The sequence below is a fragment of the Mya arenaria genome, chromosome 9, assembly GCF_026914265.1.
Source record: "Mya arenaria isolate MELC-2E11 chromosome 9, ASM2691426v1".
NCBI lineage: Eukaryota > Metazoa > Mollusca > Bivalvia > Myida > Myidae > Mya > Mya arenaria.
This window is the reverse complement of record NC_069130.1, coordinates 23,598,223-23,623,993: the sequence shown is the minus strand read 5'-3', so window position 1 is coordinate 23,623,993 and position 25,771 is coordinate 23,598,223. Positions and strand designations below refer to the sequence as shown.

The 25,771-nt window shown below is 34.0% G+C and overlaps 1 protein-coding gene across 2 annotated transcripts in view; it reads left to right on the top strand.

Moving 5' to 3' along the window:
- The window catches only part of LOC128246486 (vesicle-associated membrane protein 3-like), a 31,433-nt gene extending 6,000 nt beyond the window's left edge, over nucleotides 1-25,433 (top strand). Inside the window, exons 2-7 of one of the 2 annotated variants that reach the window (XM_052964711.1) lie at nucleotides 7,510-7,545; nucleotides 10,452-10,515; nucleotides 11,377-11,455; nucleotides 13,038-13,117; nucleotides 15,732-15,783; nucleotides 20,576-25,433. In XM_052964711.1, coding sequence (XP_052820671.1) covers nucleotides 7,510-7,545; nucleotides 10,452-10,515; nucleotides 11,377-11,455; nucleotides 13,038-13,117; nucleotides 15,732-15,783; nucleotides 20,576-20,676 — 412 coding nt within the window. In that variant the 3' untranslated portion in view covers nucleotides 20,677-25,433. The remainder of the gene's footprint in view (nucleotides 1-7,509; nucleotides 7,546-10,451; nucleotides 10,516-11,376; nucleotides 11,456-13,037; nucleotides 13,118-15,731; nucleotides 15,784-20,575) is intronic. The other variant, XM_052964713.1, reaches the window with a different exon arrangement.
- Nucleotides 25,434-25,771: the final 338 nt, after the last annotated feature.

Below are 25,771 nucleotides of genomic sequence, written 5' to 3'. Positions count from 1 at the left end.
GACGACTGACATGTATATCATTGTCAAGGGGCGATTTCAATTTCAATTTATAGCTGCACCCTCACAGATTGACGTTTTTGACAACTTTTTTCTCTTGGAGTGAGCTATTTTTGCATAAATGTGTGGAAATTAGTACAGACTACTGACGAAAGATCAGATCACAGTTTTTATGCCCCCGAAGGTGGGCATATTAAAATCGCACCGTCCGTCCGTCCGTCCGGCTCTATAACTTTCCCTTGTATGGACAGATTTTAAAATAACTTGCCACATGTGTTCCACATACCAAGACGACGTGTGGCGTGCAAGACTCGTGTCCTTACCTCAAAGGTCAAGGTCACACTTAGTGTTTATTCACAATGAAGTGCTGCATATAAGGACATAGAGTATAGGTTGTCGTGTCCAGGCTGTAACTTTCTCTTGTATGGACAGATTTTAAAATAACTTGCCACATGTGTTTCACATACCAAGACAACGTGTCGCGTGCAAGACCCGTGTCCCTACCTCAAAGGTCAAGGTCACACTTAGTCTTTATTTACAATGGAGTGCTGCATATAAGGACATAGAGTATAGGTTGTCGTGTCCGGGCTGTAACTTTCCCTTGTATTGACAGATTTTAAAATAACTTGCCACATGTGTTCAACATACCAAGACGACGTGTCGAGTGCAAGACCCGTGTCCCTACCTCAAAGGTCAAGGTCACACTTAGTGTTTATTTACAATGGAGTGCTGCATATAAGGACATAGAGTATAGGTTGTCATGTCCGGGCTGTAACTTTCCCTGGTATGGACAGATTTTAAAATAACTTGCCACATGTGTTCAACATACCAAGACGACGTGTCACGTGCAAGACCCGTGTCCCTGCCTCAAAGGTCAAGGTCACACTTAGTCTTTATTCACAATGGAGTTCTGCATATAAGGACATAGAGTATAGGTTGTCGTGTCCGGGCTGTAACTTTCTCTTGTATGGACAGATTTTAAAATAACTTGCCACATGTGTTCCACATATCAAGACGACGTGTCGCGTGCAAGACCTGTGTCCCTACCTCAAAGGTCAAGGTCACACTTAGGTGTTTATTCACAATGGAGTGCTGCATATAAGGACATAGAGTATAGGTTGTCGTGTCCGGGCTGTAACTTTCTCTTGTATGGACAGATTTTAAAATAACTTGCCACATGTGTTCCACATACCAAGACTTCGTGTCGCCTGCAAGACCCGTGTCCCTACTTCAAAGGTCAAGGTCACACTTAGTGTTTACTTACAATGGAGTGCTGCATATAAGGACATAGAGTATAGGTTGTCGTGTCTGGGCTGTAACTTTCCCTTGTATGGACAGATTTTAAAATAACTTGCCACATGTGTTCCACATACCAAAACAACGTGTCGCATGCAAGACCCGTGTCCCTACCTCTAAGGTCAAGGTCACACTTAGGTGTTTATTCACAATGGAGTGCTGCATATAAGGACATAGAGTATAGGTTGTCGTGTCCGGGCTGTAACTTTCTCTTGTATGGACAGATTTTAAAATAACTTGCCACATGTGTTCCACATACCAAGACGACGTGTCGCCTGCAAGACCCGTGTCCCTACTTCAAAGGTCAAGGTCACACTTAGTGTTTACTTACAATGGAGTGCTGCATATAAGGACATACAGTATAGGTTGTCGTGTCCGGGCTGTAACTTTCCCTTGTATGGACAGATTTTAAAATAACTTGCCACATGTGTTCCACATACCAAGACAACGTGTTGCGTGCAAGACCCGTGTCCCTACCTCAAAGGTCAAGGTCACACTTAGTGTTTATTCACAATGGAGTGCTGCATATAAGGACATAGAGTATAAGTTGTCATGTCCGGGCTGTAACTTTCTCTTGTATGGACAGATTTTAAAATAACTTGCCACATGTGTTCCACATACCAAGACAACGTGTCACGTGCAAGACCCGTGTCCCATCCTCAAAGGTTAAGGTCACACATAGTGTTTATTCACAATGGAGTGCTGCATATAAGGACATAGAGTATAGGTTGTCGTGTCTGGGCTGTAACTTTCCCTTGTATGGACAAATTTTAAAATAACTTGCCGCATGTGCAGGGTTCGAATTTGGACTCGCATACTCGCAAAATGCGAGCGACATTTGGAAATTGCGAGTGACTTTTATTCAAGCTCGCAAAATTCTGCGAGTGGCTTTTTCTAGACCACAAAATGTTAAAAGGAAAGTAGAATAAACATGAACTTAATTCCGCTATGTAGTCGAGTGTAAACAGCCTATAAGTGGCATGTTTACACTACCGGTATAAAGAAGACAGAACGGAGTCACGCTCTAGTAGGTTTTCAAAAATAGAACAAATACGGAAAAGGCCGAGTTTTATCTCGAATCTTTCCGGGATGCTCCGAGGCGTGCATAATACAAAGTAAATACGAATGACGTAATCACCTAGCTCAATCATTGGCTAAATTTAGCGCTTTTGCGCACTATATGTAAACCCCATCATCCTGTCAAAATGAATAGACTTCGTTGATCGATATATTTCATGGTCCAAAGTATCCACGCTACATTTACTGTTGCTTTTTTATTATAAATTTATTATTTTATTGTTTTTAATACTTCTAGACTTAATGAAATCTGTAACGTGCTTGTCGAAGGGGTATTAAATAACCCGATGGCGAGGGTAAATATACAAAGTGAACAATGTCAAATTATTGGACAGCTTTGTTATCAAAAAGCTGCCAGCATCAGACGAGTCTTTCCATACCCCCCAAATAGAATAAGCCATCAACAAGTTCTAGATGTCGAGTTACTCAAGATTGATACTTTTTAATATTCATAATATGTCTTAGGTTTTAATTTCTACTTTAATTATACAATATCAGTGATCTGCCTAGGACGCGCCCTTGCGCCATTGGCGCGAAAAAAATCGGGATGGCGCAACGAAATACCTGTAGACGGGCCGATCGGCGCGCCCGTTTTTCGAAAAGCCGTTTTGACTTAATCGAATTTTTAAAAAGCCGTTTTGACTTAATCGATTTCTTTTTCAGAACTTTTACAGCACAGCATTCATTCAATAAAACAACGATTTTCATTGGTCCTTATACGTGTAACTATCCAACCGCAAGGGGTAGTATTTTTTTTACCAAATTCAATGTTATTATCATGGCTGAGAAAAAGAAAACAACTCAAATTAGATGGGGGAGATATAAACAAATTCAATTTCAATGAGGCCCTGGTGCATTAGAGGAATGCAAAACAGAGGAAAATGTTCCTGGTTGGGGAGGGTTATAATTTAGGGATGTGATTTGTCCGCGGATCTAATGGCCAAAAGGACCCCCCCCCCTCCCCCCCCCCCCCCAAAAAAAAAAAGTAAATAATTAAAAAGATTTTTTTTTTTTTTTTTAGCTGATTCAAAAAGTTACTAGTGTGCTTTTGGGCCAGTCTTTCTTCTACGGCAGTGTGCTTTTGACCCCAAAAGTGCCCTCCAGCTGCCAGGTCAATCACATCCCTGATAAAGCATAACAACACATTGACATGTAAAACTGTTCTTAACATATATCATTGTGTCTCATTTGTGCCATGTTTATAGTTTTTTTTTCTAAATGTTAAATCAATCTGTCCAATATTTGAGAATACTGATGTCATGTGGATGTTACACCATGTATATAATGGTTAAATAAAACACTTTCATTTAAAAGTTTTAATTTTTCCCCAGGAGAAGGTCATGGCCCTTCACTTTTGAAAATGGCCCCTAATTTTCATGACTGCTGGGCCATTCGGCCCCATCTTTTTCAATCCTTGGCAGAACACTGCAATATTATAAGGGAATAAAGCAAATAATAAAATTGCAAGTTGATTTGTCATTTTGCGAGTTGCCTCAAAATGCACTCGCAAAATTTTGCGAGTGCTCCTCAAAGTTAAATTCGAACCCTGCATGTGTTCCACATACGAAGACGACGTGTCGCCTGCAAGACCCATGTCCCTACCTCAAAGGTCAAGGTCACACTTAGTGTTTATTGACAATGGAGTGCTGCATATAAGGACATAGAGTTTAGGTGGTCGTGTCAGGGCTGTTACTTTCCCTTGTATGGACAGATTTTAAAATCACTTGCTACATGTGTTCCACATACAAAGACGACGTATCGTGTGCAAGACCCATGTCCCTACCTCTAAGGTGAAAGATACACTAAGTTTTTATTCACAAGGGAATTCTGAATATAAGGACATAACAGTGTAGGTTGTCAAGTATGGGTGGTATTTTTTATGTTCAGAGGCAATTTAAAATAACTTGCCATATGTATTTGACACATAAAGGCAAGATCAACTTTTCATGTACTGACCTTGTTCGTAGGTCAATGTCACATTCGGGGGCATTCGTCACATACTGTGACAGCTCTTGTTCATATTTACATTAGACAATTGATGTTTTATCGCTTTGTGATACCAACCCTTTCAGAGAATGAACTTTTCGGCAGTTTTCTTTCAAACAGTTAAAATCTGTTCTATCGAGAGTTATCCTGCATGACTAAATTGAATGCACTGATGCCTAATTAAGCTGATTCTGAGACAGTTTTCTATAGAAAATGTCAAAGCTGTTGATCTGTGAGAGTGCAGCTTTAAAGCTTGTAATAACCCTGATTGGTCAAATTGACCCCATTTATGATGGTGATGTAGGGGCTTCTGCGTAACACATATGCTGGTAAAATCATCAAATTAATAGCTTTCAGTCAAAAAACTCGCTCTCTGCTGAAAACATTCTTTGTGTATTCAATGTGCATTTCTACATATTAAGCTTTATTCAGATCAGACAGATTTGGGGAACTTATTCTTCCATAATATAACCATCTGATTCTTGTCTATGAAAATGTTAGAAAAACATTTCATTCATTCAAATCTTAAGGCAGTCTTAAATCATAAAAAACAGTGTGTGTTTTTTTGACAAGTTTTGGGCCGGCACTCGGCCTCTAGTATACTTTTTCCAAAAACTAAAATTCCCAATATAAAAAAAAATTGTAGGAAAAACAGTTGTTACATGATTTGGGCCCGGGAATTTTTTGTGGGAAAGGATCCATGTTGTCTTGAATTTAAGTAGTAACAAACCTTATCAATTTTGTTTTACTTTCTTGAGTCTATATTTTAGCATTATTGTTTATTTTTATGAAAAATGGGAATTCCCAAATAACATTTAGTCAAATCAGCCCATAATTCTCAATCTGAAAGACCCTGGCTCCAAATTGGTTGAAAAAAACTAAATATTGAATTGTGAATGTTAATGCATATAGACATGTATAGGAATGCAAAAAGTGCTTCATTTAGTACCTTACTTGTAAAAAGTAAGCAAGCCCCAGATAAATCTGTTATCCTATTGGGCCAGTTTGAATGACTTTGTGCTGTATTTGGCAGTGTTCGGAGCTCTGTACTCGGAAGCTATTGGATTATTGATCCACCAAGAGTTTTCATGGGGAGAAGAGAAGGTTTTTCTCCGATACTTTCTGGAAAATGGTCAATCAATAAGTTATGGCTGACGAAGGTCTAGTCTGGCAAAATACATATCTGAAGGACATTTACAGGCTGGTTTTGGGAAAAGAAAAGATATATTCTTTCCTTTGTGCAACGTTGGACTCTGATTGTCTATTTTTGGATGTGTTGTTATGGTAACAAGTCTATGATTGGATAATATTGCGTTGGTGGATGCTTAAAGCAGCGAACAAGCTGAGCAGAGAAAATGAGATCTCATGAGATTCTGAATTAAGAGGCAGGATAAACACCCTTAAGTTTTTTGTAGAATCAGCTGATGTGCAGTATTGGAAAAGATAAGTGAAGATCTTGCTTACTGAATGGAAGTGACATTCGAATGCAAATTTCTGCACAAAAGGGATAATAGTCCTTTATCTGATTTTGTCTGATGCTTGGCTGGTTGAATTTACAACTTAGTAGGATTGGCCATATTTGATCTTCCAGTTTTAGCAGTATTACACATTCTTTGTGATTCATTGGACTTTGTAATCTGTTCAGATGATACTGGTTGCTAGCTGTTTAAAATTGCAATATAAATGAATCTGAAAAATAACACGATGCCCAGGAACTGACCATTCAAGAGTGTTTGCTTTTGCAGAGGGTGTATGAATAAGGACTAGGAAATGTATGGTTCTCTCTAGTGAGATTGGAAACCAATCAATGTATTGGATCCGTGGGTGTTCTTTGGATTGACTGAAACTGTCTATGTGGCTATTGGAATATTAATTTGGAAACAAGTAGTGATATTATTGGAAGTATTCCCTTAAAAGCAATGTTTTGGCATTAATTGCTATATTTTTCACCAGAGTTCTCATCTAATAACTGATTATTGCCAAAGATGCTTACTCGTTTAGTGCTTTGACCCTTACTTTCGTGCTTATTCTAACTTATATGCATTATTAATGGTTTCTTGGGTTGTCTTGGGCAAGTCAGATGGATCTAATGTATTACATGTCACTGTGATTTGGGAAATAGATCGTTGTAGCTTCAAACAGTGCTATTGATGGATAATGATCATAGCTTTAAACACTGCCGTTTATGGATCACTCTTACCCTATGCAATAATTGTACAGTATTGTTAATGTGTATTGACATGCTACCAGTAGTGAAACTGTGAATTTGACCATGTATATGTGTAAATGAGGTCTTTGAGATCATTTCTGGACAAACTAGTGCAACTATTGGAGTATACTTAGCTACACAATCAGTGCATTTACCTCAGCTGAATAGCATTTTGAATTAAGTCTTTTGATTATTTGAGTGGAGGAGTTTTGTTATAAAAACAATGTGAGTATAGTCATTCAGATGTTACCCAGTACATTATCTTTATGTGGAATAGAAATATCCATATTTAATAATTTTTTTGAAATTTGTCAAAAGTTTACAATTATAAAAATGTACATAAAAATATGTGCATTTAATCACATACATAACCTCCAAAGTGTGGTAAGTGTATGTTTGTGTACAGACTTTGTCTGTGTTTCTCTTTTTCTCTCTTTCTCTCTCTCTCCCTCTTTTCTTATCCTAGACGGTGATAATGCGATGAATTAACCAAGTAAACTTTCTTTTTGTGATGCTAATTGAAATTTGCTCATCTATGCAAGTTTTTGCATATGCATGACCCAACCATATACTGTGAGTTATACAAAACCTATTTGTCTACGGGTTTCCCAGACAAATAGAAATTTCTTCATTCAGCATTATACTCTGTGTTGGGAGAATTGCACATAAGACATGGTTAGTATAATTTTTAGGTCAGTAGTCAAGGTGGCCTTTACTAGAAAATTGAAGGGTGCTCCAGCTGTCAGGTGACAGTACAATGCAAAGATTTTTAGTGTTATTGATATGCCTCTGACAGGGCACTGATGCCTTGTTTTCTATGGTTATGTGAATGGTTCTTTAATTTTCAGGGAAATGCTAGAAGTCTACTCGAAAAGTTTAAGTTTTAAATATACATAAATCAAATAGTGGGGAGGAATTAAATGTTTTATTCATGCCTTTGCCAGGGCACAGAACCCAGCAGCAGGGCCAGGCGGGCCACCGTGAGTTCTCTTCCTTTGTAGCGCTGTTGTCTCACTTGCTTTTATTCTTTTGTATAATTATCTCACCCAGATAAATCAAAGAGAGTGAAGAGTTTCATGAAAACATTCTCTCTCCTATTTTATTTTGGCCAGATCATTTGCAGGTATTTGTTATTTACACATGTGTAATTTTTTGGTATTAAGCAAGCAAATAGTCCATTCAGCTTTGAAAATGAACTTCAAAATTACCATATTGGCAGGTTTTTTAAAAACACTTGGTCAATGTTTTTTGAAAATGTCAAAATTATTCAGGTCTTTAACACTCTAAACTGAATCCTCAAATAACTCTTTTATTTAATACTTTAATTGCACATTGTGTATACATGCTTTATCGTGTCGAGTGCATTATCTTGATGTGCTTTAAATAGGCATTCTTTTATGGATTCTTTCAAATTGCATGTCTTGGTCTATATCAGTCTGTTACATTCATGGCATAAATTTATGCTCTCTTATTTTTTTTGTTCCTCTTCATGAATAATGTATACATTGTATATATGCATGCATGCTTCTTTTTTATGCAGCTTTATTTATATATGGAACTTTTTGAGTGTATCTCTTTACACTTACACCTGTACATGTAGTACAAGCTACGTCATGTTAATGTGATTTAAAAATTTTTTACTGAAGGTGTCCGTCTCAAAGTGTTCTTCAGTGATTTTTTTTGGTGCAATTTACTGCCTTCTAAAGGCTGTTTCCCCTTGCAAAATACTGTCCATTTTTCCCAAAATTTCACAATTTTTTCCCAATTTGATAATGTACATTACGTTAATGAATAAAAAAATCAATGAATTCCTTGAAATATAATCAAAATCTTGACAATACTTACTCTTTCACAGCATAACGTATGCATAAAAAAGTGAAAACATGTATATTTGCCATTAAATTAGCTATTTTGGCCTTATTTTTCTCAAAGGCAATATTTTTCCCAATTTGCAAGGCACAGGCGGTAAAAATATTCCCCAAAAAATCACTGGTTCTCATGTTTAGATTGTCCTGTTTAATCACAGTGAGAACTAAATTATCTGATTCATTCCAACATCTCCTTAAGTGCTTTGATTTTGATTGAATGCTTATCGTTTATCTGTAATTGGATCATTGTCAATGATCCAATAAAGACATTTGGCTGAATATGTTTTCTTTAAAGTGCTGCTTCATGTACATGTATTAAATATATACATGATTGTTGAAGCAAACAGTCATTTTTTTTAATTCAATGTTCATGATTTTCAATTCAGTATACATGCTTGTTTCAGTCAAAGTAGCTGTAAATGATTTTTCAAGTCAATGTACATGTTTGTTTAAGTCAATGTTTAAGCCAATGTTCATGATTTTTTAGTCAATGTACATGCTTGTTTAAGTCAATGCACAATTGCCTGTTTAAGTCGATGTACATGGCTGTTTAAGTCAATGTACATGGCTGTTTAAGTCAATGCACAATTGCTTGTTTAAGTCAATGTACAATTGCCTGTTTAAGCCAATGCACAATTGCCTGTTTAAGTCAATGCACAATTGCCTGTTTAAGTCAATGTACATGGCTGTTTAAGTCAATGCACAATTGCCTGTTTAAGTCAATGCACAATTGCCTGTTTAAGTCAATGTACATGGCTGTTTAAGTCAATGCACAATTGCCTGTTTAAGTCAATGTACATGCCTGTTTAAGTCAATGTACATGGCTGTTTAAGTCAATGCACAATTGCCTGTTTAAGTCAATGTACATGGCTGTTTAAGTCAATGTACATGGCTGTTTAAGTCAATGAACATGGCTGTTTAAGTCAATGCACAATTGCTTGTCTAAGTCAATGTACATGGCTGTTTAAGTCAATGCACAATTGCCTGTTTAAGTCAATGTACATGGCTGTTTAAGTCAATGTACATGGCTGTTTAAGTCAATGCACAATTGCCTGTTTAAGTCAATGTACATGGCTGTTTAAGTCAATGCACAATTGCTTGTCTAAGTCAATGTACATGGCTGTTTAAGTCAATGCACAATTGCCTGTTTAAGTCAATGTACATGGCTGTTTAAGTCAATGTACATGCTTGTTTAAGTCAATGCACAATTGCCTGTTTAAGTCAATGTACATGGCTGTTTAAGTCAATGTACATGGCTGTTTAAGTCAATGTACAATTGCCTGTTTAAGTCAATGCACAATTGCCTGTTTAAGTCAATGTACATGGCTGTTTAAGTCAATGTACATGGCTGTTTAAGTCAATGTACATGGCTGTTTAAGTCAATGTACATGGCTGTTTAAGTCAATGCACAATTGCCTGTTTAAGTCAATGTACATGGCTGTTTAAGTCAATGCACAATTGCCTGTTTAAGTCAATGTACATGGCTGTTTAAGTCAATGTACATGGCTGTTTAAGTCAATGCACAATTGTCTGTTTAAGTCAATGTACATGGCTGTTTAAGTCAATGCACAATTGCCTGTTTAAGTCAATGCACAATTGCCTGTTTAAGTCAATGTACATGGCTGTTTAAGTCGATGCACAATTGCCTGTTTAAGTCAATGTACATGGCTGTTTAAGTCAGTGTACATGGCTGTTTAAGTCAATGCACAAATGCCTGTTTAAATCAATGTACATGGCTGTTTAAGTCAATGCACAATTGCCCGATTAAGTCAATGCACATGGCTGTTTAAGTCAATGCACAATTGCTTGTGTTTGCTTGTTTATGTCAATGTTAAAATCAATGCTAATGATTTTTTTGAATCAATGTACATGATGGTTTTAGTAGAAGTAGATGGTCATGATTCTTTATGTAGATGGTCATGATTAAGTCACTGTACATAATTTGTTTTAGCCATCATTGATGATTGTTTCAAGTATATATGTTCATGAACATTAAACCATTTGTTCCCCATTTTCAGGGAGGGAGGACAGAGGGATGTTGGCAGTAAGAGGCTGCAGCAGACGCAGGCACAGGTTGATGAGGTAATATTCACAAACAAACCTTACAATGATATGGAATACAGTAGGATTCCTTGATTTTGCAATATACATGATAGATTTAGTGATTTTTTTGGTGCCACTTACTGCCTTCTAAAGGCTGTTTCCTTCCCCTTGCGAAAATGAGTTCATTTTTCCCCAAAATTCATGATATTCTCCCAATTTAATTATTAATTTAATACAGATTTTATAGTATAAAAAACCAATGAATTTGTTTAAAAATAAACATAATCTTGATAAGAGTCTAGCTCTTTTACAGCATAATGTATATGCAATAAAAAAAGTAAAAACATGTATATTTGCTATTGTATAAAATTTTGCTATTTTAGCATGATTTTTGTATTTTTCCCGAAGCCGAAAAAAAATAAAATTGGAAGGAACAGGCAGTAAAAATCATGCCAAAAAATCACAAGCATTAAACTTTTTCAGTTTCTTCACAGAATAAGTTTTATTAACCCATAACTCTTGTTTGCCAGTGTTAGTTTCTGTTTTTGGTACTGTTCATCAAAATAAGACTTGGGTGAAAATCCCAAATTCTAACACAAGTGCAACAAATTACATCAATTTATTTATTAAGCCCTGCTATATACAACCCATAATTCTAGCAAGCCAGGGGTTGTATTCAATATAGTTCTATCCTTAGACATGCAGACATGGCTAAGTGTTCAGTTGATTGGTCTATTAATCAGTCCAATCAAAACACTCAGATTCTACTCGGAAATTTAAGAGTTGTTTAATGAATATGACCCCTGGTAAGCCATTTATTATAGCACAGATTGCTGGCTTTTACTAATTTCGTCCTCAAGTTCTATGATTTTTAAGGGAAGTATTTGTTGTCCATTCCAGGTTGTGGATATCATGAGAGTTAATGTTGACAAGGTGTTGGAACGTGATCAGAAAATCTCAGAACTAGATGACAGAGCAGGTACAGTAGCTCCGCCATAGCGTTGTAGTTTTGTTTGTACCAATAATCAGGGTTTCTAAAAAAAATCACCCCCCCCCCCCCCCCCCCCCCCCATCCCCAATGATGTCCCCTAGCTACAATAGGATGTCCCCTTGTAGTTAAGGATGGGATGTGACAAACACTGTTTGTATATTGCAATTTCTGTATTTATGCCCCCACAAAGTGGCGGCATATAGGGTTGCCCTTGTCCATACGTACGTCTGTCTGTCTGTACGTACGTACGTCCCGAAGATTGTTTCCGATCTAATTCTTGATAACCGTTTGTCCAATCCTCACCAAACTTTAAACACATGTTTGTGACCATAATATCTTGATCAAGTTCGATAGTCATGGAAATCGCTTTAGTCATTTAGGAGTTACGGCCCTTTTTTGTCAAAAATACTTCAAAAATATATGTTTCCAATCTAATTCTTGAAAACTGTTTGTCCAATCCTCACCAAACTTTAAACACATGTTTGTGACCATAATATCTTGATCAAGTTCGATAGTCATGGAAATCGCTTTAGTCATTTAGGAGTTACGGCCCTTTTTTGCCAAAAATACTTCAAAAATATATGTTTCCAATCTAATTCTTGAAAAGTATGTGTCCAATGTGGATCCAACAAGTTTTTTCCTGCCTGAATGGCGCCATATAACCTATACAGTCTTGCGATGCCGTAAAACCCAACTCAACTCAACTTATCCTATATGTGCAGATTATCCTGAATAATCATTATGGCTTATTTTCTGTGACAAAAAATCGAAGTGGGGGCATCCGTGTCCTATGGACACATTTCTAGTTTTTACTTAAAAAAACAATTTCGGACCGATTTTTTCGCCCTTCTCTGCAAAGTCAAAGATTTTGGTCCAGACCAGCAAATTGCCGGTTTTTAGAAACCCTGCCAATAATTTATACTTCTAACTGGATTGTGACACACTTGTAGAAGTTGTCTTCTGGGCTGGTATTCTTAAGTCATTTACTAACTGAAATTATTTTCTAAAGTTAAGTATCACGCATATCATATGAGAAAGTAACTTTACTAAATCTGAAATATGATTTCTATATTGATTTGGTTGAAAATGCATAATTTTGTGTGTAAAATATGAATCTTTTATTTCGACTTTGAAAAGGTTTTGAAATTGGTTTAAATAAGGAGGCTTTAATGATTTATGAATACCAGAAGAATATCTGTATCGAATTGCTTATAATACAGATATCATGCACAGGTGCCTCATCCCTGAAGTTTTTTGTTGGCTATTATATAAGTCTACCAGAAAACATTAAATTCTTGGTGTTAAATCTCAAATTCCTTCGATAAGAGTTCTTCAGTTCTAGTCCAACAAATTCTTTTATCTTTTAAGACCAGAAGATTAGGAAAGCAAACTCTTTTTGAAAATTTTCATTTGGTTTGCATTCATACTTTTTATAAATATTTTTTAAGCAAATCTAAAATGTATGATCCATTTTACGGGTATGTCATAATATGAAATATGAAAAAAGATTTTAATTAAAAAAATATATATATAAGCCATTTTGAATTAAAACCCATGTGTGTCCTTTTAGATGCACTTCAAGCGGGTGCGTCACAGTTTGAGGCGAGCGCCGGCAAGTTGAAACGAAAGTTCTGGTGGAAAAACTGCAAGGTACACTAACAGAAAATATTTTTAATTTTTTTTATATATTGACTATTTTAAGGACATAAGTAATGGTATTATGTATATGAAAGGTACTGGTTTCTGCCTCAATGTATGCTGATTTGATATATTAATAAGCCTTACAATTTTTAAGTATAATAGATACTAAAGGAAATGTGAGTCACTGAAAAGAATTGTTGAATGAAGCTTTTGCAATGATTAAGTTATTTTACATGATGGTTAAGTCAATTCTAAAGCTATTAAGAACTGCTTTTATGTTTTGTCTGGAATTTTTTTTATCTGTGTTTAGGGCAACGTCCTACTTCCTGGCAAAACTCGTCAAACCTAGAGTTTTTCTCGACCAAAGAAAGAAAAAAATCTGAGTTACCAATTTTTATTTTTTGGTAACCGTAAAATCCATTTGCGTTGATATCTATTAAAAACATTAATAATTATTTAATACACAATACACTGAAATGTCATGGTAAGAATTTGCGACCACTGTTTTGAATTGAACTTCAAAAAACACTTTTTCAGAAACGTACCTAGCATTTTTGAGACTGTTGCCCTAAACTCAGATATATATATGTATATTTTAAAATAAAATGAATGGTTATTTCAGGTATTTATGGCAATTCCTCCATATCTTGGTAGGACACAAATTGTGTGTCGAAAATCAGAGTTCAGGGGCCTTATTCAATAAGCATCTTAGTAACAATTTTCAACTTAGTGAAAAATTGCCTTTTTTCTAATTTGAATTTAAAGAACACAAACAATGTACGACACCAAAAGTATGAAAATAAGCAAGAAAATGGTCTCAACATTATATGCATATGAATTAATCTGATGAAGAGTAGCGGGTATATAAAATAATCCATGTCAAAAATAAAGAAATTTTCACTAAGTTGAAAATATTAACTAAGATGCTTATGAATATGGCCCCAGGAAGTTATATTAACATTCTATTTTCCGCCAATTTTAGATGATGTTGATACTAGGAGGGATTATAGGGGTTATAGTAATTATCATAATAGGTAAGTCAGGCAACCAAGCAGCCCCTTGCCGGAGAAGTGGGTGTGTCCATGTTGTGATCCCTCCATGTTGTGTTTTAGTCTGTTAGCCATATTATTTTTTTCAGCTGTTATTTTCTGCCGTTTTTTGGATTGAAATATATCTGAAAACTATTTTGACTGTAAGAATTTTCTTAGAAGAAGTATAGACCCAGATTTCTGAAAACTTATTTTCTTAAACGTAACAGGCTTAAGTAGCTTATTTCTCGTAAGCCCAAAATTTCTCGTAAGCCCAAAATTTAATATATACTTCAATATGATTTTTATAGATTAAAAATGATTTATTGTGATTGCCATAAAAATAATTTCTATTTAAAGTCTAAAAACTCTTAAAAAGTTATTATGAAGCAAACAATAGAAAAACAAAAATTGTGAGCTTAGCTTAATCTTGTTATAAGGGACTTAAGATGTGTTGAGAAATTGGGGCCAAATCTTACTGAACAATTCTTTAAGAAAGTTTCTTTCTTGACCTAAATTTTATTGTTATGAAACACTGAGAGTAAACACTGCAGTTTTCATAACACTTGACGTGTGTTGAAGGGACCCGCACACTGAATTTTATTATTGAAATTTAAGCCAGTGAAAATAACATGATATTTCTATGAGAAGTATGAAATAAAAATATTTCAGGATCTTCACACGGAATTTTTGTTGGCTTAGTTTTATTTATGAAAATTTAGGCAGTGAAAATAACGTGATATTTCATAAGCATAAAAGAAAATTGTTTCAGTTAAGATAGTGAATTGTTAGTGTTGCAATTTTCACTGTAGTTTGTAGCAGCACACACTTCTTTAGTTATAAATGTTGTCACTTTGTTGTGATTTGTAGATATTCTACAGCAAGGAGTGCCCTGTTTCAGAAAAAAGATATTTGTGAATTTATTGTGTTACCTAGTTATGCATCAATTTTAAACATTACAACACAATGTTCAAGATATTTTCCTGCTGTAGAAAACACCAGTCCCTGACTGAATTTACAAGTTAGGGGCTTACATTTTGAACTTACTCTGCATTTCTGGGACCTTCAGAATAAAGAGGCTACAAAATAATGTAATTGTTTATACCAGTGGGATATTGATTCATATTAGTCATAATGGAGGTCCATGATTACGAACAGTCTCAAGTCTGACTCACGACCCAAAACTACAAACCTTCATCTCATTGTAACTTTCCTTCTGTAAGGACATTTATGGTGAATTCGATTTTTTTATGACCATCTGAAAGTTTTACTTTTATGTAGATATGTTTGAAAAAAGAATGGAATAAAGAGGGCATTGTGTCATGTAGTAAAACTGCTTTTCTAAGACTTGAGTCTAGACTCAGACAGAACTGTTCATGAATCCCAGACCCTTGATATATTGTCACACTATTATGAGCTGCAATCAACCATTATTAATATATTCTTAATAATAAGATCTGTATTGAATTAAAAAAAATGCTAATTGATGTAAAATACTTGACATGGTGAGGTATATGCTTAAAATTGGTGCAAAACTATTGTGTTTTTTTGTATGTTGTGATAGTTAAGTGCACCTTTGAGTTCTTTATTTTCAGATGTGGTTAATACTGATTGCTATAATTGTTGTGATTATCATTATCATTATCGGTAAGTATCGGGACGGTTTTGGAAATATAAACTTGCTTGGTGAAATGGATGAGTGTTAGTAGCTAGTACAGTGTTTTTTCTGACCATTTTGGAACGAAATTTGGCCTCATTCTTATGCTATTACGTATACCTTCTTTTTCAAAGTTCAAAGAAAAACTCACAATTTTATGATAAAATATGAACAGCATTCTTGGTCATTTCTAGACAAAATTGTGTTTCCAAATTTTCCAGAATGATGCATTTTTCCCAATCAGAAATTATATCAATTGCCTGATCTTCATCCCCGCCTGTCTCCTCTTTTTCCATCGCCCCATGAATTTTATTGACTAGAACCAAATAGTTGAAATAGGGTCTGTATTTGTGTATCGGTCTGGGAAAAGCCTTTATTCATACTTACAGTGTCTATGTATAAAATTCACATGTAAAAAAAGGAGAATTGTTCCGATCATGTTTGTGGTTCCCCTTAAAGCACATGGTTATTGTCTCTAGTGCAATAAAAAAGAGCATGAACATATATTCAATAATGAAACAGTCTTCTTAAAAAAATAAAAAAAAATTGTTCCACCACACTCCGTTAAAAAAAAAGAATTGGATGAAAAACTAGCAATATTTTATATTGGTCTAAGCAAAATGATGAGAGAAAAACACTGTAGAAAAATCTGCAAATATTGGTTTAAAGCGTTTTCAAATTAACACTTAAATGAGAGAATTTTGCTGTAAGTAAATATCTGTTATAGAATAAAAATGAGATGCATACCCTAAAAATGGGTTATGATAGTTCTGTTAAAAACCATTATACCATTAAATGTATTGATATTCTTAGAAATGGAAAACCGTATATTTGCAGTCATTCATATTTAAAGAGAATCTAACGATTAACACACATTTAGAGTTTGACAATGATTACTGTATAGGAAGCTGAGGAGAATAGTGTAAATATGGGCCATCTATCCTCGTATTGATCTGCAAGGTAAGGGTTGGAAACTCCTGACAAATACATTCCAGCCCTAGACAGCTGTTAATGATATTATGACTCAGACGGCTTTCGTAGGCCTTGTGTACATATTGATCATGATCTTTTAGGAAATAATTGCTTTTTTTTTTTCGCTTAAGATTGCAGTCATTTCCTTTCTTTACTATGTATGTGTATATACATACACATATATTTATTTATATATTCGGATGAGTCAGAATTTTTTGCTGTGGTATTTTTCGGTCATTGAATTTAGACTTTTGGATGGGCAAGCCCGAATTCTTATACTATTGCTTGGCATCAAGTTTTAACAAGCCCTGCTATATTAAATTCAGAATGTAAGCAAGGCCGGAAGTCATTTTGCCAGTGCAGGGCTTGTGGGCTAGTGTTTATTTCGACCACTGTATCCTTATTAACTTTTTATTCTGGCCTGGGTTAATTTTGAGAAAAAGAATCGGACAGCCCCTTTCCTAATTCAAAAATATATCAATAAAATAGAATTACAGTTCCCAATTTCCTATATTGAAGAGGAAAAAATAATTGAGAAAAACGATGTGAACTTGTGTTGTGATCTAGGGATAGAACACATGTTGTGATGTGATTTCACTTCCTGATCACTTATACCCATGTATGTAATGAAAACTATGCTATCAAGTTGCAGTTAAACTCATATTACCAGCAAATTTCCATAATAAATGCATCATAACAAATTGGGTATAACAAATAAATGTTCAGTTAACTGATACATATTGAGACTCAGTCGGAAAGCATGTTATAAAGGCCTCTGCAATAAAGAGTAAAAATCTCTAAGTCAGGCCACAATTGATAAATCTTTTGTTAGACTTCACTCAATCTGTAAAAATACCAACACCTAGTTTCCAATGGACATATTTTCCTCTTTTCATTGTGGAATCAATAACTTATGAATCCTTTGTCCAATTATGACACAATTTGGTCAGAATGTGTATGGGCATTATATCTTGGACAAGTTCTATTACCAGCCATATTGCTATAGTCACTTGAGAGTTATCTCCCTTTCATTATAGAAATTACCTATAATTGGTGTAGACTTAAGCCTACCAACCCTCCCCTCCAAGTGTCAGTTAGCTAAGGCCAAGCAAAGTATTTTGTGTTTGTGGCCTCATAGCAGTAGTCTTATAATAAACTACTTCAGTGACTTGATGGTAGTGTTTTTTGCAAGTCAAATACCCCATGGAACATGATGTGGCCAAGCAAATTTGAAAATTAGAGGGTGGCCAACAATTAGTCTGTATATGACTTGTTTTTGACTTACCTGAGTTGAAAAGAGTTGCACTTGAGGTCTGTATAACTTGTCTTTGACTTAACCAGTGTTCTCAATAAGAACCGGCTGCCGGCCAAAATGGACATTTCAAATGGCAATAGGGCCTGTTCAATTTTGGAAAACTAAATGAATTTTCAGTAGAAAAAGTAGAAGCTGGTCGGTTACTTTACTATTTCAGACGGTTCAACCGAAACTTATTGAGAACCCTGCTTAACCTAGTTGAGTAGAATTGCCCTTAAGTCTGTATGACTTTGACTGAATTGAGTGGAGTAAAGTTGCTCATCAGTTGGTATGACTTGTCTTTGACTATGCTGAGTTGAGCTGAGTTGCCCTTAAAATGTGTATGACTTGTCTTTGACCTAACTGAGTTGAGCTGAGTTGCCCTTAAAATCTGTATGACTTGTCTTTGACCTAACTGAGTTGAGCTGAGTTGCCCTTAAAATCTGTATGACTTGTCTTTGACCTAACTGAGTTGAGCTGAGTTGCCCTTAAAATGTGTATGACTTGTCTTTGACCTAACTGAGTTGAGCTGAGTTGCCCTTAAAATCTGTATGACTTGTCTTTGACCTAACTGAGTTGAGCTGAGTTGCCCTTAAAATGTGTATGACTTGTCTTTGACCTAACTGAGTTGAGCTGAGTTGCCCTTAAAATCTGTATGACTTGTCTTTGACCTAACTGAGTTGAGCTGAGTTGCCCTTAAAATCTGTATGGCTTGTCTTTGACCTAACTGAGTTGTGTTGAGTTGCCCTTAAAATCTGTATGACTTGTCTTTGACCTAACTGAGTTGAGCTGAGTTGCCCTTAAAATCTGTATGACTTGTCTTTGACCTAACTGAGTTGAGCTGAGTTGCCCTTAAAATGTGTATGACTTGTCTTTGACCTAACTGAGTTGAGCTGAGTTGCCCTTAAAATCTGTATGACTTGTCTTTGACCTAACTGAGTTGAGCTGAGTTGCCCTTAAAATCTGTATGACTTGTCTTTGACCTAACTGAGTTGAGCTGAGTTGCCCTTAAAATGTGTATGACTTGTCTTTGACCTAACTGAGTTGAGCTGAGTTGCCCTTAAAATGTGTATGACTTGTCTTTGACCTAACTGAGTTGAGCTGAGTTGCCCTTAAAATGTGTATGACTTGTCTTTGACCTAACTGAGTTGAGCTGAGTTGCCCTTAAAATCTGTATGACTTGTCTTTGACCTAACTGAGTTGAGCTGAGTTGCCCTTAAAATGTGTATGACTTGTCTTTGACCTAACTGAGTTGAGCTGAGTTGCCCTTAAAATCTGTATGACTTGTCTTTGACCTAACTGAGTTGAGCTGAGTTGCCCTTAAAATCTGTATGACTTGTCTTTGACCTAACTGAGTTGAGCTGAGTTGCCCTTAAAATCTGTATGACTTGTCTTTGACCTAACTGAGTTGAGCTGAGTTGCCCTTAAAATGTGTATGACTTGTCTTTGACCTAACTGAGTTGAGCTGAGTTGCCCTTAAAATCTGTATGACTTGTCTTTGACCTAACTGAGTTGAGCTGAGTTGCCCTTAAAATGTGTATGACTTGTCTTTGACCTAACTGAGTTGTGTTGAGTTGCCCTTTATTCTGAATTTCTATTTATATTCAACATTATAGCCGCCCACCTTTACACTTAAAAAGGTAGGGAATTAATATAACCTGGAAATGGATTCAATTATTCATTTTAAGGGGTCAGTTGTATTAAGTTTATGGCAGGCATATATGAAATATTTTAAAAAGAATTGCCCCTTTTCCAAAATAGCATTTATGGTTGTGCTTGTTCTCAATTGTTGGCAGTTTTACTTCATTTCAAAATCTATTTAGTTAACCAATGCATGCAAATCAGATCCCCAGGAATTACAGGCAGCTAAAATGTTATTGTATTATTGTGCAGAATACATTTTATATTTATTAGATGTATAAATATTTATTTTTACCTGGCAAATTTTACATTTTGTAATATACTTTCATATGGCAAATGCTACATTTTGTAACATAATTTTATATGGCAAAAACGTTTTGTTACATAATTTTATGTGGCAAATACCACATTTTGTAACATAATTTTATAAGGCAAATACATCATTTTGTTAATAATTTTATATGGCAATAACAATATTTTGAAACATATTCAGGCATGGCAAGTACAACATTTTGTAACAATTTTTTTATGGCAAATACTAAATTTTGTTACCTTATTTAACATTGCAAAAACTTTTAACAAGTTTACATAAACAATTATGACAAATACATAAAACCATCATTTGAGGGCTCATTACATGACTGGTGTAACATATAAAAATAGAAGGACTAACCTCAATCTTGCAGTTCCCATAAAACAAATACACAGGTTTACAAGTAGCAAATAGTTACATATTTTTACATGACTTTGAAAAACTTAAAAACCTATTTTCATTTGGCAAATACACTATTTTACATGTTGTTTATTACAGTATTTGTGTGTTACTCTAGGGTATCTAAATACTTAAAACAGTTTTTCTGCGTTGTTATTTTCAGTGTACGTAGCCACAAAATTCCAAGGTGATGACAAGTCCAGCACGCCAGCTGCAGTCAAACCCGCCGCCACAACAACCGCAGCTTCGCCTGCGGGGCGCTGAGCCCCTCCACCAACACCCCAGGGGAAAACCCCCAACCCCAGGGCAACCCAGGGGCAAGAGTCCCAAAACCCCACTTTTCGTCTCTTACAAACCCCCTTTTGGACCTCTTGTGGGTGCGCTATTTTGGCATCCCATCTATTCCCCCCAAGTTACCCCCTCATTTTCTGTACTACCCATAAATTATTTAACTTGTTTATTTTACTGATATTGATATTTTGTATTTAAAGTGTATGAAATGTTGATTTAAATGCATTTTGAATAAGAAAAAAAAATGTTGTTTACATGTACTTTAAATACTGTCAAGATTTTCTGTACTATGTATTCTTAATTGACTTATACATTACTGTGAAAATCAATTGTACGGATCTGTAAAAAAATAAATATAACCCTTTCATTACTGAAAATAGAACTATATATACTTTATATTGACTTTGGTCAATAAGACCAAAATACGCATGTTGTTCACCTCATCGTCAAACATCATTCCAAACATTGAGATGAACAGAAGTTGTGTTGTAATTTTGAGCTGAATGACTAGATTGTTAGAAGTTTGCTTGTTCATTGTACATGTTTTAAAGGGATTTATTCATCATGCTTTATTAGGTAAGATATCGAACAATTTATATTGCATAAATTGTGAACAAAGTGCTTGTTACAATGTTAAAACATCATCAAAAGTTTTAACAAAAGCTCTATTTGTTGTTAGCAATTTTGTCAGAACATGTTGTACTAATATTTTGTTGAAAAGAGTAACGCGATTAAAAATTGTATGATTACAAATTTTGGTTTGAATGGCTGTCGGGTTTTTTTGGTTAGTCAATAAAAATAATTCTTAAGAAGTAAATTAAAAAGTTTGATAAAAAAATATGACCAACTGTCAATCAATCAATTAGCCAGTCCATTTAATGTATTAACCATTATCAGACATACAATGGCCAATTGTTCAGAGCTTCGCTAAAGTGTACAATGTTGTTCAAGTGATTATCATCCTTCAAATTTTAACTACTTTGAAAGATTTTTTTCCCAATTTGATTAATGTAGATTATGTTTATGAATAAAAAAAGCAAAGAATTTCTTGAAATATAAACACAATCGTGACAATACTAACTCTTTCACAGCATAATGTATGCATAAAAAAGAGCATGCATATTTACCATTGTATATGCCATTTTGGCCTAATTTTGTTTCGAAAGTCAACTTGTTTCAATTTGCAAGACACATGTGGTAAAAATAATTCCAAAAAAAAAAATCACTGGATTTGAAACAACTGTTTCAGCTGTACTTGTTTGAATAAAATATATTTTGTGTTTAAAACTTTTCAACGTTAATGTTACAATGTTGTTAACTTTAACACAGTTCTGAACAATTGACATGATGTTTGATGTTCTATAGAATTTTAGTCTGGTCAGTTTTTCATGATTTTTTTTTATTTTTGCTTAGTTTGTGAGGTTCAGAATTAGCTTATCAATAATATTAAAATATTACCAATCATTGGTAAATCAATATAAATCAACACAAAATTTTAACATTCTGAAGTAGGCTAGCAGTCATGGCTTTAAACAAATTGATGTCTTTTATGTTGTAAGCAGACTTAGATCATAATTTCGTGTTTTTAAGTTGTGTACTATACTGGATTTCTTTTGATGAATTACACTTAGATGTTTACTGAATTACACTTAGATGTCTACTGAATTACTCTTAGATGTCTACTGAATTACACTTAGATATCAACTGAATTACACTTAGATGTCTACTGAATTACACTTAGATATCAACTGAATTACACTTAGATGTCTACTGAATTACTCTTAGATGTCTACTGAATTACACTTAGATATCAACTGAATTACACTTTAGATGTCTACTGAATTACACAGTTTCACTTGCAGTCGACTGAATTTCACTAAGATGTCTACTGAATTACATTTATATGTCTACTGAATTACACAGTTTCTCTTGCAGTTGACTGAATTTCACTTCGATGTCTACTGAATTTGTGTTCAGATATTTAAAGTCCCTTTAACTGAAATGACATGATTTTTACAGCCATAATAAGTTTTAATGACATGCCAGCTCTAAATACAAAACTTGTTTGGCTGTTTGTTTACAGGTGAATGGTAAACCAAAAAGAGAGAGATTTTTAAGAATGGTACTTATTCATTTCATAGTAATAACTTTTAAGATGTGTGGTTAGATCATAGGTTCATGTGGGGATGTACTATTATTGTGTGATTAGTTACTGTTGTCAATGAAAACATTCCACTAACCATAGAAACGTAGAATAACCTGTTTATATAATAAGTGAGTTTGGATTTTCAAACATAAAACTTAATGTTAAGTTTTAAGAATCTCTGTCAGGCAAGGTTTTGTATTTTTTGTTTCTCTGACCTACAATCCATATTTAAAAAGATATTTTAGAAAAAATTGCAATTGCATCTCTTTTGCGGATGACAATAATGAAAACGATATTTTTCATTAAATTGTCAGCATTGGCTAGGCGCATTTTGGTATGTTTTTAATAATATTTTAACATTATCAAACAAGACATTAATTGGACGCAATCAAAATACGAAACAATGATTGTTTTCCATTGATTGTAAGGTATCTTCTCTGTTTTCATCCAATTGAAAGTAAAATCGAACAAATAGAAAATCGTTGATTTTGAAAAATATATTTCTTTCTCCTGAGGACAACTTTCTTCTTTTTTTAACGTCAGAGAAATAAAACATAAAAACTTGTCTCAAATATCAGTTTTAACTTGTGCTTCATTAGATCTTCATTTGTGAATATTCATTTTACTCAGTTATTCAGTTATTAAAATTATTTCACGTTTATTAACTTACTTTTACCTGGCAAGTTTTGTTGCAAATTTGACCTGGCTTTTTGGTTGCAAAAATTGAATTGAATGTCATTTAATCATTTAATGGATCAGAAATCATAGAAAAAGAGTAATCTTTTGATTTTTTTTTTGATTTTTTTTGTACAGTTGATAATATGAGGGAAATGAGGAAGGATAAATCAAGAATTAAAAATAATACAATTACTAATACCTAATAAATAATCATTATAAAGTTGTTATGAAATGTATACAACTTGAGCAAAACTGCTTTAAGCTTGGAAAGGAATTACAATATTCTTTTAAACTTTTGTCTTCAATATTAAATATCAAATGAAACTCATTCTGTTCTCTTCCCGGGAGTGTTGTAAGTAATTATTCCTTCTTCATTTTTGTATTTACATTATTGGTACAGCAAGGAATTTGTTAAATGTGTTTGATTTCTTAATATATTTTTTTCAAAATTTGGTCTAAATCCTTAAAGAATTGGAAACAACAACAGTTTTGTCATATCAATTGTCAGATTTTGAACATTATGACATAAAATAATATTAAATTGTTTAAAAAAAAAAATATTAAATTGTTTAAAATAAAAAAAGTTTCATTATTTAGACTATCTTTGATGGATGTATTATTGTAGCCACATGCATAAAATTTGGTACCCTGAATAACTTAAAATATTTTTGGCACTACCAGGTACATGTTATAATGTCTTTGGAATGAAGGCTTATTTTCTGGAATAAACTCACATTGATAATGGCAAGTGCTATTTTTGTTAGGATATAAACTCATTGTGTTCTTTTTTTCCATGTTTCATTGTTTGACTTCGTAATTAATCAATATAATATTATTTATTGTATATATTCTTTGTTAAAGTGTATATGAAGTTGTTGTACATATTTGTTAACAATTATTTTCAGTTTGCTTAGCTTTTAAGTTCATAAAATATCAGGGGTTCTAAAGTTCAGGATAAATATTGAAATCAGGAATCAGGTCTATAGCTTCACTCTGGCAGATTTACCGTTTTGACAACTTTTTTTATTTTTTGTCTTGGAATTAGCCAATTTTTGCGTAAATATCTGCAAACCACTGATATAAGATTGCTGACAAAAGATTAGATCGCAGATTTTCATATTTCTGTTTGAAAATTCATGGTTTATGGTTTAAACCGTTACTAAAGGTATAAGAAAAATGCATATCATTTTTAATCTAAATGTGAAAAACCGCGATTTGATTTTTTGTCAGCAGTCTTATATGACTGTTTCCATGCATGTTCGCATAAATAGGCATGTTCCAAGACAAAAAATAAAAAAAAGTTGTCAAAACGTTCAATCTGCAAAAGTGCAGCTTTAAACTTGGGAGAAAAACTTTTAAAGAGGTCTAAGCCCTTTTACCCTGCTTTGGGCATGAATCCCTCAAACAGACGCCAGCTATTTTTCAGGATTGACAACTATCAGCTGTTAGAACCCCTGAATTACATTGTTCTTTTGCATGTAGCATGTTGTAGAATTTGTTATTCACGGTGAATTCAAGTGATCTTTTTTCTTGTAAAATAAAAACTAAAAAAAAATATCACTGACTGATTTTTTGCTAATAAATGTTCTGATATACCGGTAGTCAAATTGATGGAGCCATATATGTAGCAAAACTTTTGAAAAGTATCACTGAAATAAGCAGACTGATTTGCTAATGAATGTTTTGATATAGTCAAATTGTAGGAGCCATATTTGTAGCTAAACATTTGAACCTGTTTATAAATAGTAACTAAAACTTTGAACAATTGCTTTACTTTACCAAAATTTGTTTTGGTACTTGGTAAATAGATGTTATGTTATGTTTAAAAACTAATTGTGTTATACTATTTGTATGAAGACTAAAGTGTGATAGTGTAATGGCTGGTAATAAAATTGTGTGAATACAGTGTAACGTTTATTTTCATTTTTATTTACACTTATTATTGCACATAGTTTAAATGGTTAGTCACACAAATGTATCTTTTGAATAATCCAAACATTGTGTCAAATGAAATCATAGCTTTAGTATGTTTGTAAATGGCCCATTTGAATGTGTTGACCTCAATGAAACATTTATATGTCATTTCTGCATCATTATTTAAACTAATTTGGGATAATGTATCATTTAGCTATTTCTTATTGAGGATTATAAGAAATACTTCATTGTTGCATTTTCTTAACATTAAAAGCTGCACTCTCACAGATGAACTGTTTTGACAACTTTTTTATTTTATACAGTCAATTT